This window comes from Toxorhynchites rutilus, chromosome 3 (genome assembly GCF_029784135.1).
Source record: "Toxorhynchites rutilus septentrionalis strain SRP chromosome 3, ASM2978413v1, whole genome shotgun sequence".
Taxonomy (NCBI): Eukaryota; Metazoa; Arthropoda; class Insecta; order Diptera; family Culicidae; genus Toxorhynchites; species Toxorhynchites rutilus.
Genome location: NC_073746.1, coordinates 195,842,681 through 195,858,411, shown reverse-complemented (window position 1 = coordinate 195,858,411; position 15,731 = coordinate 195,842,681). Strand labels below are relative to the sequence as shown.

The 15,731-nt window shown below is 38.4% G+C and overlaps 1 protein-coding gene across 5 annotated transcripts in view; it reads left to right on the top strand.

Annotated features, from left to right (window-relative positions):
- The window catches only part of LOC129779525 (calcineurin-binding protein cabin-1-like), a 165,393-nt gene that overhangs the window by 121,348 nt on the left and 28,314 nt on the right, over positions 1-15,731 (top strand). For 4 of the 5 annotated variants that reach the window (XM_055787061.1, XM_055787058.1, XM_055787059.1 and 1 more), the window contains 3 exons: positions 2,897-3,175; positions 3,238-3,585; positions 7,777-7,935. In XM_055787061.1, the coding sequence (XP_055643036.1) occupies positions 2,897-3,175; positions 3,238-3,585; positions 7,777-7,935 (786 nt within the window). The remainder of the gene's footprint in view (positions 1-2,896; positions 3,176-3,237; positions 3,586-7,776; positions 7,936-15,731) is intronic. The other variant, XM_055787062.1, reaches the window with a different exon arrangement.

The window sequence follows — 15,731 nt, the reverse complement described above, 5'->3', positions numbered from 1 at the left end:
AAAGTTTTTGGCAAGGTTTTTACCTTGTTTTCATTTTCTATCTGCTTTCTGCGTTTTTCCATTAGGACCTTAATGGCAGACTGAATTTTACTGTAATTTTGAAAAATTTCTTCCGCGCTTGTTTCATTATGGTGGTTAAAGACTTCTTGCTTTGGCTTAAAGCCGGTCGCTGAGTGAATTGTGTTATTATAAATATCCACAAGAATGTTAATTTTGTCGAAGAATTCCATGTCTTTGTATTTCGAATTTAAAGTTCTATATAGTTCAATGAGTGTAGAGTGGAATCGTTCCACTATTCCGTTTGAGTTACTTGAACTCGCAAAATGAATTTCAATATCCAAATCCTGCATGAATCCAATGAAGGCGAGCGATGTCAAGCTTGGTTCTTGATCGCAAGTTATCGATTTTGGTTTGCCGAAAATTCTGATGTGCTCTGTGATTGCCCTTTTAAGGTCTACGATAGTCCTTGTTTCAAGAGCGATCACGTTTGCAAATTTGGAAAAAGCGTCTACTATAGTTAGCATTTTTCTTCCACTCATAAAAAATATATCCATATGGATCCTTTCAAATGTATTTTCTGCGGGCTTAGTTTTTTGAACCAATTTCGGAGGTTTTCTGTCGTACTTACATTTTTTGCAAGTAGGACAGTTATTTATATAAACTTTCAATTTTTTATCAATTTCGGGGAAGAAAAATTCTAACAGGATTTGAGCTTTATTCTCTTTGATCCCTCTATGGGCATAGTCGTGAGTTTTGCGCACGATTTCGTCCTGTTCCTCTGGTAGCCTTATGTCCTGGAGTAATACCTGTGAAATAAGGAGCTTGAAGATTTTGTTATGAGAAAAATGTTTGCGATATGTTTCCTGAATTAATTGTGTTAGCATTAAAGGGCAATAGATGCAATTTATACCGTTTGGATTAAGTTTTTCTTTAAAAATAGTTACTATGTCTTGTTCTGTGTAGTTTGGTTTTGAGATTATAAATCTGTGGTATTTTGTGAAGATTTGTTCGTGAGCTTCTATGTCTGTAGGAGAAATTTTAAATATGATCTGGTTTTTGAATGAATTTGTTGGTCTTTCTGTTGTCCAAATATAATGATCGTTGCTGGTGTCTGCTGAATGTACTGTCATGCCGTCGGTGTCAGGTTCGTCTTGATTTTCCTGTATGTCATTGGAGTTTATTTCTGCTGGTTTTATTCTAGACAGGGAGTCGGCTACGACGTTTTCTCTGCCAGGTTTATAAATTATTTCAAAGTCAAATTCAGTTAAAACGGATCGAAGGATGCTGATCTGTCGATTGTGTGTGTTCCTTTTATGTTGGTTACCTTAGATAAGGGCTCCTCGTCGACAAAATAATCGTCGTCCTCCGAGTTTAAGATTGACTCTTCGAGCTGTTGGGAGGTGTCGTGTTCATCCCCACAATTTTTGCCGTCGTCCCTTTTTTGTCTTTGCCCAGTTTCGTGGTTGTTAACCTCCGTCCGAGATTTTGCTGTTCTCATGGAAACATCGTCGTCTGGTAGCGGCTCTCTATTCTTAAATCTACCGGACCCATTTGACTTTGCAATTGGATAGGATGGTTTCGTATTCGAAGATCCACCGTTGTTGAAAGTGTTTGGTTTTTGATTGAACGGGTTGAGGTACAAGTTGGAATTTTTGTTGGTGCTATCGGATGGTTTAAAGTTGTTTGCTTTGGTCGTCTTTTGATCTATTGTTTGTTTGTTGAGTCTTTGTCTATATGCTGCATTAGAATATTGCATAGTTATGGAGTAAGCGTCCTCAAGGGATTGCGGTCTATAACTCCTAACGTGCATTGATAGCTCGTCATTTAGCCCGTCGATGAATCTTGTTAAAGCCATAAGACTTATTAAACTATTTATAGCTTTAGTGGATGATTTGTAGTCGTCCATCAAAGCTGCTGTCGCCTTAATTGACGTATCAATTTTCTTAACTTGGTTGTAAAACTCAGTTAGAGTCTTCTTTCCCTGGTTAACATAGAAAACCATATTTTTGCATCGAACCCATTATAAAGACTACAGACTGCTGAGTCTGCGTTCATCCCGGTGGCTTGGTATTTATGCAAGGTGATACCTTGTTTTCCTTTCTGGCGAATTCTCGCGCGCATCATCGTTAATCTGGCGCGCGTGCAATGGGCCAGGCTCGGTTGCATGTTCTTACTATGGGCTCAAATGAATGTGTGGGAGGGACTTTTCATAACGTATATATAGTGTGTATACACTTTATGGTATCAATAAATTTATTGAAAGTCATAGTAATAATAATGAGATTTTACTAACATATACTGCCGTTCTACGCATAGTTGTCCTATGTTCCAAAATCAGCAACTGAGAAAATCAGCAACCAATGAGTGATCGATGTGCAGTATCACTCTCATGTCGTCTAAAGACGACGCTCGTACACACAGCAGGTCGTCGCGCGGTTGTCGTTGATAGACGATGCTCGTAGCGAGAGGGTTAAGCATTTCAATTTATCAATACACCGGTTTTTTACAAGCAGTACCCCAATGTTTGATGAAATGTGAAAAGTTCCCCTCACTGAATCAATCAAGCTTGATTACGGGTTTAAAAATTCATGGTGAGAAAGTGGTGCCTAGAATATCAACATGGGACATTTGAAGTTAACGTTGTTTTTCTTAAAAGCTGGAAACAAACAATAAGTGTTTTTGTGTTTTTTTCCCGGAAAGTATACATAAAAACATCGTTTTATTTGAAAGAGTGAAAATAGTAAAAAAGTAACATGGGACAACTATGCGTAGAACAGCAGTATACATAATGGTTCAAATGATGACTGATTTCCACAATGACAAAAATTTAGCAATTAATATAAATATTATCACATTAACTATAATTCAACAAAAACGGTTGTAATAATTTTTCAAGGCGACAATGGTGTTCAAAAGAAAATAACGAGCTACTATTCATGATGCTGGATGTTATCGTTCCTAAATTGCGCTCTCCCTTGTTCGAAGCATATCGCGACATCATCAATGAATGTTTAGAACAAGCTACATATTGTTTATATGGGTACCCTCCAAGAAAAGGTAGAACGCGTCATATTCAAGATCACGAAGCCACTTCAAGTCAGTTGACCTGGGAAAAAGCAATTCAACTATTCGACATTTACCGTCCCGATATACTCCCAGAGTTTAATTCATATAAGTATTAATTTTCGAATCGAACATAATAATTACCATTATTAATATATGTATGTATATTTACAGAATTGACTCAATTTCTGCTGACATGGAAGCATTACTGCAACACATTCTGTTAATAATGCCAGTGAATTGTGATGTAACGCAGCACACTACAACAATAACTAATTTCATTAACGGAGATGAAACCGCAATTCTGAGAGCCTATAGAAAGGATGTGCTGCCTTTCAGTATTAGTTCGATATATTATCTTTTAGCAGACTATTATTTCAAATGCAGAGATTTTACAAAAGCCATTAAATATTATGTCATGGATCTGGCCATTGAACCAATTCGGTTTGATTCATGGGCAGGTATTTCGTTATCAAAAGCCAGCAAATGTGAAACAACGTTAAATTCAACTGAAACGATAAGGTAATTTTTTTATATATCTCACTAAATAATACGTTATGTTAAACAATGATTCTATTTTTTTCGACTTAGCATGACTTTGCATGCCTAGAGAAGGGTCTTACGAAAATTAAAAAAAGCTTGGACATTCAGAACGGAACTAATTTATTGAATGTGAATACAGTCAACTCTCCCTAACTCGGGACCATCGAGTTAGGGAGATATCGAGATACAGAACACTTTTTCCATAATTTTTTTATGTCAAATTGCAAATATATTATATTAGGGTAAGTGTCCCAATTATTATATGAATTTGATTTTTGATTCATCCCCTTAAAGTCAGAAAACACCTTTCTCACATGTAAAAAAAAATAATTTTCAAAATCTCTCAGGAGGTGATAGACAGTTATATTCGCCGAAAAACATAATTCTACGCATGTGTTCGTATTTCAACGATGACAGAGTTATAGAACTGTTGCCTCAAACTGGCTCTGCGTTAAAAAGTACGCTACGTAAGCTAATTCTGTTGGTTTCATTTGAAAGATGAGAAAATTTAGCACAGGATAGTAGAATAACATCTAAATTAGTGAATTAAAATAACATTTTGGAAGTGGAAAATTTAAAAGTTAATAATTTTGAATTTGTAATTATTAATTTTATTCCAAAAAATCATACAAAACTTGATTGTTTCTATCAATCAATCATTCTAGCTCTCCTAATTTCACTGCATTTTCGATATAAACAATTCCTGGTGAAAATTCAAACAAAATCTTCAAAAATCGCGATGTACTGTACTTATAAAAGCCACTTAAATTTCACTATAACGTTGAAAGGTTACATTTTTTCTTGAAATAAATCATATGTGAATCATAAAAAAAAACTTTTTTTTCAAACTGTATATAATCGAGTCTAAAATTATATATAATCGAGTCTATTTATAATCGAGTCCGACCTGCATAAGGAACTAGGTTAACAAAGAAAATATTCATTAGGTATGTTATTCAAACTAAATTGTAACGATCACGCAGGAACTGTTCAATCAGAAAGAAAAGTTCAAATAATTTCGCAGGAACATTTTCTGTTGATTTCAATATTCCGGACATATTCTTCAGGTTTGATTTAACGTTCGAGGGTGTAGTTTTGACAGAATCATCTGAACCTTCCTGAACATTCTCCAACTCGATAGGACTACTATTTTCAGCCCTTTCAACACTTTCCAGTATATCGGTATCTGACATCAGATCACAGCAAATCACGTTTTGGTCCTTTTCGCACTAATCATTAAAGGACGTAGAGAAATCGAACGGTACTGTACACGCCATTATCATTGAAGGAAAATTTGGCTTTCCCTAAGCAATTTTAAAAAGTCTTAGATTTAACCTTATTGATATTAGAGGGTGAAAGTATTTCAATTGCATTCAATACCGGTTTATCTGAAGGATTCTAGAGAGCATTTGAATACAATAACAATGCTGAATAACATGAAGGTTAAAAAGGACAAACATCCTCCATTTGTTGCAGTCATTGTTTAACTAATGGAACAAATTACAGTAAAACCTGTTTTTGTGCGATTTTTTGTGCGGTTTTCTGTATATGAAAATAAGCATATTTGACGAAGTTATCGTCCATTTAGTTTTTTTAAATGGTTTATATGCATTTCAGTGCGAAAAAAGCATATTTGCGTCTCAATTATCCACTTCTGAAATCATTCCCCTCCTCCCATCAAATGCTCTAAGTTTTTCTAAGTTTTCGCATGACATGATATCTAACAGCATCACGTTTCGTCATGCAACTAAAAGCACAAAACAGCCACGGGCAACCGAAGAGGCAAACTGTCCCATCGCAAAGCAAGGAACTAAAAGAAAATCGAATGGTGAATGGCATGGATTTGAGTTATTTTCTTGGGGGAATCTTTTTTTATGCGGTCCCTATCCACCGCACAAGAAAAGTTTTTTTTTTTTAAAATGTGTACCGAACACGGGTTTTTAAAGCTACTGGTGAAGTTTTGCATGATTTTTTTCATGCGGTCTCTATCCCATGCACAAAAAAAGGTTTGCCTGTAATCGAAAATGGCAATAGTACTGATTCAGGTTCATGATTATGTCGAAGTCCAGCTGCTGAGCTAGGGAAGTAAAGATTTCTGGAAAAATTGTAAACTTATCGATTTCATCTTTGGTCGGAGAGATTTCGGGTGCGCTGTACAGTTCTCTTTAGCGCTTTAATCGTTCGCTTGAAAGTTTTTCATCTTCACTTCCAAGAGCAATTTAAATTACATGACACAAAAATGAAAATGGCACAAAAACATGTAGAGGAAGTGTCGGTATAGTGGTCACCCTAAGGAATAGGCCCATTTTCAGCGTCCACATACCGCTATAATTCCCTTTTTTCTTAGAATATTATAGTTCAACTCATTGTTGTTCAAGATAGCATTCGGCTATTACTATGAAAATTCAAAATACTACATTTTTCATCATTAGAAAAAAAGGTGAAAAATCGATCTTTTTTTTTGTTTGGAGGTAAAGTGGTCACCTAGTGAGGGCAAAGTGGTCATTTGCACATATCAAGCTAAATATGATAGATTTATGCGTTTTTTTTCGTCCAAATTTGTTCAATTCATATCGATATAGTAGGTACATTAGGGTGGCAGCGAAAATGGTCATGCAAAATTTCAAAAACCGACTATGTACATTTTGTTTATTGGCACAAAAAAATCATCTGTGCAAAGTTTCAGCTCAAAGCGCCTCAAAGCGCTCAAAGTTTTGATTTTTTGATCCTCGAAAATCTTCCAAGGAGGTACGGAAAAAATCGAATTTAAAGAACCGACCATGTGCATTTCGTTTATTGATTCAAAAAATGACCTGTGCAAAATTTCAGCTCAATCGGACAAGATTTAGGGATGCCTCAGAGCATTCAAATTTGGATTTTTTGGCCACTCATGCCAAAAAGTCGATTTTCGGAAAAAAATTGTCTTTTCGTTATAACACTAGATCTCGACGTTTTATGCGTTTTATGCCAATAAACAAAATGTACATGGTCGGTTCTTTAAATTCGATTTTTTTCCGTACCTTCATTGCCTCTCAGGCTAAGTCACAAAAGGTCGATTTTCGGCCAAAAACATTTTTCTAGATGACATCAGATCTCGACGTTTCATGCATTTTTAAGTCATTTGGTATCAAAAAAAAAATCGATTTTCCAAATTTCCTTTACTCCCTCCTTGGAAGATTTTCTAGGATCAAAAAATCAAAATCAAATCAATATGCGTTTCATGCCAATAAACAAAATGTACATGGTCGGTTTATGAAATTTTTCCTATACATACATTGGTACATGTATAAAATAAGAAACACATAACGTTCCGCAAAATAAGGCTTGGTTTAGTTGGAGTGGCATATTTTTCCAGGGTCAAAGCCACAAATGAAACCTCTTCAAAAGCAGAATTTTATGAGATATATTAGCTTTAGTACACAGAACATTGTAAGTCGTTATGCACCTATGACCACTTTGCCCCCAAACATCAAAGTAATTTCTATGTTAATTAATTAGATTGAACAAAATATCTGTTCATCTCTCCTATAATATGTGAACAGTCGTCCAAACTGATGATTTGTCCAACATATCAGATTGAATAACCTAATTATCACGAGAAATTCGATAGATAGCATGCGCACAGAACTACAGCCGAATGGCTATCGTGAGAGCATTTTCTGTTTTTATTTATATTTTGACATGTGACAGTACTACTGAAGTACATGGTCATTAATTTCATTAAATTAAATTTAAAAAAATTAAGTCATTAAATTCTTCAAACATAAGGTGACTAACAATCTGGTGTCAATAGTCAATATTTATACTATCAAACAAGCTGGTGACGTGACCACTTTGCTCCCTATGACCAATTTGCCCTCATTACCCCTACGCGAAAATTAATCGAGTTAGGGAGGTGAATATCCATGGAAAAATTAATCAAAACTCATCGAGTTAAGGATGTATCGAGTTATGGAAAGAAGAATGTTTGTAAAATCAAAGGTGCCATGAAATTCATCGAGTTAGAGAAAAGTTACAGAACGAGTTACAGAACATCGAGTAAGGGAGAGTTGACTGTATATCATTTCAAATACTTTTTACCCTTTACCCTAACCTATAATGTCAAAGATAAACTTTGAGAATGTTACATTTTATGTCATAAAACTCATTTTCAATATTTGTGTATTCCAGATTTGAGACATTTATTCGTGAAACTAAAAGTACCATGAGATGTTTTGAGCAGTGTATAATGCTGAATGAACTACATCTTCAATTATGGGTCGAATATGGATCTTTTGCATACAACGTTCATTCTTATTGCTCCAGGGCCCTGAAATCCCGAAACCAGAGGTAGGCAACTTTTGATCTGATCAGAAATATTGAATGCATGACAATGATCAGTCAGTTATGCATGTATTGCGAGAATGGTGTGGTTATATTATAGTTTTCATCTAAATTGTTGAAATATCAGTATATTTTCGAATTTGAAGCGTTATATTTTGACCAAAAACAAATGCAACATTCGTTCCTTGTAAGATGCACAATGGGACATACCGAAACAAGGTTAAATATGTTTTAAGAATTAAGTTAACCCCTAACATAAATGCATAGCAGTCCGTTTATTTATTTTGGCCTTGATTTATTTATTTATTTAAGCTTGTTTCAGTTATAATTTGGTCGCATAAAGTAGGACATTTCTCAGCATAAAAATAACTTTCAGAAAAGGGAAGGAAGTCATTTTGTAGGGTTTTAAATGAACTTTAAGGGAAAAAAACATGAAAATTATTCGTCAGCTGTTCGGATGAATTTTCGAACTTTTCTTGTGATACCACCCATCATTCTCTGCACACTACTGCTGGTAACCGTATTTGCTATCTTGTTCCACCACATTTCCATTTATTCATTTATTACTTGTCTTCTAAATTGGTCGTACAGACAGATTAACTAATCGTATTTTTTAAAATTGTTCCTGGGTATGTTGAAGTCAAAATTTACAAATACTTCGTTAAAAAGACGACAGTTTTGTCCGTAAGTAGTACGATGTGTCGGGTTACACAACCGTGTGACACCGATGCAAATTCGACCTAGACAATTTATCCCACCGGAAACGGCGGTACAAGCAACTTGGGATGCAGGTGACGACAAGGCAAGGGCCACCGTCGAAGATAACAACACGGACTGATTCGCGGATCGACGACGGCCAAAGTCGTATGGACGGCGCTTCAAAACCACTACCAAAAAACCAGTTTAACGTCGAAGGTTTTTTTTTTTTTTTTTTTTTTTTTTTAAAGAGGTGAGGAACTCTCTACCAGCCTTACCTGGGAAGGGTTAACCCAGACGTCGAGTGGGGATCGCACCCACAAAAACCAAGCCCTCTACTCGTTGCCTTATTCCCCCTGGGACCACATCTAGGCGACTACTTCAGGGGGCGGCTGTGCTCATGCACTTCTCGAGTTTTCAACGCTAACTAGCGTTGTCCTTCCCTTTTTCTCAATATTTTTTTCTTTCCATTCGTTATTAATTCCACTACGCTGATGTCCTCTTCGCAGGCATTTTGAATTTACCCGTCGAGACGTGAACCGATTAGGAATTGCCCTCCAACTTGACGCGCAACCCGTCACAGCCACCCTCGCGGGGTTTCTCACCTGTCGAGACGTGAACCGATTAGGAAGCGCCCTCCAACTTGACGCGCGCCCCGTCACAGTCACCCTCGCAGGATTTCTCTTCCCAACGGAGCGCCGATTAGGCAGTGCCCTCCAACCTGACGCGCACTCCGTCACAGCTACTCTCGTGGGGTATTCACCATTTTGATCGTGGCTTCATCCTTGATGCTCGTTCCTTCGAAATGTTCGCGGTGTTCCTCCATCCAGGCCACGATCAGGCGTTGTCAGGCAGGCCTTTTGCTGTTCTCCGCGGCAGTATCCGTTTACCTGTCGAGACGTGCACCGATTAGGAAGCGCCCTCCAACTTGACGCGCGCCCCGTCACAGTCACCCTCGCAGGATTTCTCTTCCCATCGGAGCGCCGATTAGGTAGTGCCCTCCAACATGACGCGCACTCCATCACAGCAGCTCTCGTGGGGTATACACCAGTTTGAAGACGCCCTCCTTGACACTCACTCCGTCGTAGTTATTAAATCGGCATCCGTTTACCTGTCAAGACGTGCACCGATTAGGAAGCGCCCTCCAACTTGACGCGCGCCCCGTCACAGTCACCCTCGCAAGATTTCTCTTCCCAGCGGAGAGCCGATTAGGTGGTGCCCTCCAACACAACGCGCACCCCGTCACAGCTACTCTCGTGAGGTACCATCTCTTGCAACAGCCGTCGCCGTTGTTCACCTTTCACCGTCGGACGTTGTCAGCACTTTGGTCAGCCCTCCACCTTCGCTGCAGCTCCGACATGATTTGTGTGATTGCACTGCTCACGGCATTCCAGATCATCTCGTCGCGACACATCTCCTCCACAATATTCCCGACATGAAGACAAAACAAAACATGAAGACAGACAAAAACGACGTGCTCCGGTGTTTCCTCCATATCTCCACACTCCGGACAGAGGGATGAAACTGCGTGCCCGAACCGGTGTAGATATTGCCTGAAACAGCCATGCCCAGACAGAAACTGCGTCAAGTAAAAGTTAACTTCACCGTGTTTCCTGTTCAACCAGGTCGAAAGTACCGGTATCAGCCTGTACGTCCATCTACCATTTTCTGCCGTATCCCATTCATACTGCCATTTGTCCAACGACTCCGCTCTCATCAATTTCCGGATACCTCTGCTTTCCCGTCGCTTGTAGCACTCGCTATCTTCCGCCAGAGTGATGCAGATGGGAATCATTCCGGCGATTACACACACAGCTTCTGTCGAAATGGTCCTATAAGCACTTACGACTCGCATGGCCATGAGTCGGAATGTGCTGTTCAGCTTCCTCCGATTTCGGTGGGTTTCCAGAGCCGCCAACCAGGCAGGGCCACCATACCTCAGTATCGACGAAGATACACTTGCCAAGAGACGCCTCTTGCTGCTGCTTGGGCCAAAGCTATCTGGCATGATCCTCGCCACCACGTTGATGGCCTTTGACGTCTTCCCACATGCATAGTCGACGTGCTGGTTGAAGTTCAGCCGGTCGTCGATCATGACTCCGAGGTACTTCACCGCCCGCTTCGAAACGATGGTATGTCCTCCGAACAGGCACCGAACTGCCAAAGATCCAAACGAGACATCGAACCAGCATCTTTGAGGAGGAGTGTCGGGTTACACAACCGTGTGACACCGATGCAAATTCGGCCCAGACAATTTATCCCATTTCTACACATTTCTACACACATTCTCGTTGCTATGTATACGGTAATAAATAAAAATTTTCATTCCATTTTCGTCACTTAGAGAGTAACTACGTTTTTTCATTCTGCTCCGTTTTTTCATTATCCTGCGATACGATGAACTGATAGACGAAGGAAAACTGCACGCCGCGTTGTTCTGGGCGGGATGTTGAGGTTAATGTTTTCCAGTAGCTCAGAGCAACCCACATTGTTGCAAAGAATGTCGAAAATAAATAGACGCTGCAGCTCGTCTACTCGCCAAGCTCGGAAGGTGTATAAGAGCACAACGTTGCTCATTCGGTGGCAAGCGAATCGGATCATTCCACGGATGGAAGCGAAGCGAATAAAGTTCCTTTGGATTCGCTCAATGTGGTTGATCTGAACGGAATAATATGGCGCCCACACAAGCACACCATATTCATGTACACTGTGTATTAGGGCACAAAAGATCGTCTTCAGACAACAAACATCCCTGAAATTCTGCGTATTCCATTCAATGAAACCAAGCACTGAGTACACTTTGGCTGTTGTTGCTGCTATGTGCTGAGTAAAATTCGCCTTACTATCAAGAAGCACACCGAGGTCCTTTAAAGTGCTGGCTTTAGCGATGCTGGTTGTGCACATTTTATCAGCATCGATATCAGCTTGGATGACAGAGTTAACCAAATGGGTAGATCCATTCTGCTTAATTTGTCTACCGCATAAAATCAAAGTCGATGGCGTCAATTTGCTGCCGCTTCTAGAAACATAAACCATCAAGTTTGTTGTAGTCGAGCGTTGTCTCACAAGTCCATGCTGGTATTCAGAAATGATTCGATGCACGTGCGGATAAAGAGAATCGTATATCGATCTCAAAGGCTTTAGGCAAACAACTCAAAATAGAGATGCCGACGTTATGTATACTAGGGTGGTAATGGCTGTATAGAACAAAATTCTTCATCGAATTTCAAAAACCGACCATGTCGTTTGTTTATTGTCCCAAAAAATGATCTTTGCAAAGTTTCAGCTCAATCGGACATGGCTTAGGGGTGCCTCAAAGCGCATAAAGTTTTAATTTTTTATCCTCGAACATCTTCCAAAATTTCAGGTGCTTCAAAACTCTCAAAGTTTTGATTTTTTGATCCACGAAAATTTGGAAATTGAAATTTTGAAAATCGAATTTTTTTTTCGATGCCTTAAAATGACTTAAAAATGCATGAAACGAGATCTGGTGTCATCTCGAAAAAAAAATTTTGGTCGAAAATCCTTTTGGGACTTAGCCTTAGTGGCAACTAAGAAATGGAAAAAAAAATTATTATCGAATTTATAAAATCGACCATGTACATTTTGTTAATTGGCCCAAAAAATGATCTGTGCAAAATTTCAGCACAATCGGACAGTATTTAGAGGTGCCTCAAGGCACTCCAAGTTTTGATTTTTTGGACATTCAGGCAAAAGCTCGAAAAGTCGATTTCCGACCAAATTTTTTTTCGAGATAACACCAGATCTCAACGTTTTGTGCATTTTTAAGTCATTTGGATCAATAAACAAAGCGTACACGGTCGATTAATTAAATTCGATAATTATTTTTTCTCCCATACCTTTATGGCCTCTCAGAAAAGTCGATTTTCGGTCAATTTTTTTTTTGAGATGACGCCAGATCTCGACTTTCTCGAAGTCATTTGGCATCGAAAAAAAAGTCGAAACTTTGAGCGCTTTGAGGCACCCCTAAACCATGTCCGATTGAGCTGAACTTTGCACAGGTCATTTTTTGGGCCAATGAACAAAATGTACATGGTCGGGTTTTGAAATTTGAAATGACCAGTATGTATACTACCAGCTTTATGTACAGGAGTGATAGCAGCAGTTTTCCACAAACTTGTGAAAATTCCCTCTCTCATGGAGCGATTGAAGAGGATGGTCGTCGGTACGGTAAACAAGTCGGAACAATTCCTAATGAATAGCGGAGATAGACGATCTGGACCCGCGCCTTTGGTAACATCTATTCGTTGTAGTTTGTTCAGCACATCACCGCAAGAAAAATTGGAAGGCGCCACGTTTAAATTATATCGGGGCAAACTGTCCAGGTACGCTTCAGTCGAAGGTGATCGTTTATTACTTAGCACCAGGGCCCGAAATCTTCGAAGATGAAAAATGAAGACCGACTCTACTCTCAGTAGCTTCGTTTCGAATAGACCTGCTTCGGCAGTCGCCCACAACAAGAAGTGACTTGAAAAGAAAATGACTAGCGAGGATGACTGGTGAACTAGTCTAGTCAGTGGTTATTTTAACTGACTCGACTAATGAATACAAATCTGCCTCTTCATTCAACTGACTTCAATCCACAATTCTACTCCCCTGGGAACGAAATTTATACCCGCGTATGCAATCTTATTTTTACGTCCATATAAAGAGGAACGGAAAGAGGAAAAACATGATTTCTGATGCAAAAAAGAAGTTACCCGATCAATGGACGGTTTATTGTCTACCCATCGTAAACTCAAACCAACGAATTTAGTATCAAGTATGCTATAAAGTATGTATCAAGTATGCTATAAAGGTCCTCGCGTTAGTATTAGTAAATAGCGCACACACACTGCACGCTATTTTATACGTGTGAGTAGTTTTCGTGTACGATACAAAAGAATCTAGCGTATGCCACGTTGAACTCAAACATCGATGCATGCACACGTACATGGGAGAGAGAAAAAGAGAAACGAATTCATTTTGGGGGAAGTCATTTCAAAATGCAATGAGGACAATTTGACTGAGAAGAATGAAATGTTATAGTCGAGTCGGTAGAGGGAGATAACGACTAAACGCCCGACTGACTGTTTGGTCGTTTTGGCGGAGAAACTGCGTGAATAAGCCGAAAGTCATTATTAACTGAATACGGATATAGTCAGTCAGTCAGCTGACTATCCTCAGTATGACTGCAGAGCCCTGCTCTTTCTTTTCGTAGCACACTACGAAAGAAAGACGAGAACAAGTTTGCCGAGTCCAGTGGGGTTTCAGTTGCAATTCCGTTGAAAAATACATGCTGGGAAACTCTTTCTGTCTGTTTACTATTCCTTTATTAGAGATCCTGTTTATATTTTCTTCTGTGCGATGAATATAGCTGCTAAAGCATCGCGCATACAAAGTGTTATATTCGCTCTCTAAGTCTCGAATCTCATTTGGCATTACAGTGGTCCAAAAGTGCAAAAACGTGATCGTGAGGGATTTCTCCTAAACGGTTAATTTTACGTATATGATGTCTTCGGAGAAGTTTTAAAGTACAACGAGGGCCACCTTTTGAGGGCTGCTACCATAACATGTTATGTTATGTTATGTTAACATGTTATAACATATAACATGTTATGTTATGTTATGTTATGTTATGTTATGTTATGTTATGTTATGTTATGTTATGTTATGTTATGTTATGTTATGTTATGTTATGTTATGTTATGTTATGTTATGTTATGTTATGTTATGTTATGTTATGTTATGTTATGTTATGTTATGTTATGTTATGTTATGTTATGTTATGTTATGTTATGTTATGTTATGTTATGTTATGTTATGTTATGTTATGTTATGTTATGTTATGTTATGTTATGTTATGTTATGTTATGTTATGTTATGTTATGTTATGTTATGTTATGTTATGTTATGTTATGTTATGTTATGTTATTACTATTACAGTGCACTGTAATAGTAATAACTTTTTTTTTTAACAGGATAACGTAGATGGAGGCCTTCCTTTAAATTAAGTGTAACTTTTGAGGATACAGGTGGATACAGACACTTGAAGTGTGGTTTTGCAGCATTTTGCTTGTGCTTTAATTTGTAATCGGTTTGTTCTGCCCCATCTGCCCCTTTATGAAATATCCTAGTTCAAAGATAGGTCAATTTTAACATAAAAACTCCAACATCTCCAAATGTATAAGAGATAGAAAAAAACAACGTGCGTCAAAAATGTGTATTTTGACTAGGCAAAAAAGTTCTCTAAACATTGTAAAATTGTAAAAAATCAAGAGGAAAAGTTAGGACGAAAATATGATTTTTTGGTGCTTCTCACCAAAAATGTCCCATAACTTTTTTACCTGAATAGATAGAAAGTTGATGTTTTCAGCAAAATTGTTTGTTTTGATAAGAGCTATAATTTTTATGAAGACACCAACTTCTTATCTCTGAGGCTGAAAAAAATGGATTTTGGATCTCACTTTTAGGGGGATTCATTTCAAAATGGCAGCCCTCAAAAGATGGCCCTCGTTGTGCTTTCAAATTTCTCCGAAGACATCATATACGTAAAATTAACCGTTTTGGAGAAATCCCTCACGATCACGTTTTTGCACTTTTGGACCACTGTGCGTTGGCTCGAATAAATCGACATTCTTCTCCTCATTTACAAACGCCAAATCAAGCAGCCTCCCATGCATGTTAGTCATCATGCATCATGCATCATTGCTGTGATGAAGGCCGCAGCCTACAACCGACTTTACTAGAGCATTTTCTTGCTCGGAGGAAGAATTTATCGGCAGCAAATAGTTAATGTCTTCATCACGCAACCAACACAAGTGGGGATGATTTAATCCCCTAAAATCGATACACGACCAGGACATAAACAGCGCATACATGAATTTGGGTACCACAATGCGAACGACGATTATCTCTAGTCGTTCACACCCAGCTGCGACAACGGATGAACACTGTTCTGCCCATGTTTGTATAGGAGACGTAAACGACAAATTGGACAAAATCGACTTTTTCGCCGTTATGCATTTTACGCAATGTTTGCTCTACATGCAAACAAACGTTTTTTGTTTGAGCAATTTACAGTTTTTTTTTTAGTTCCATACAGG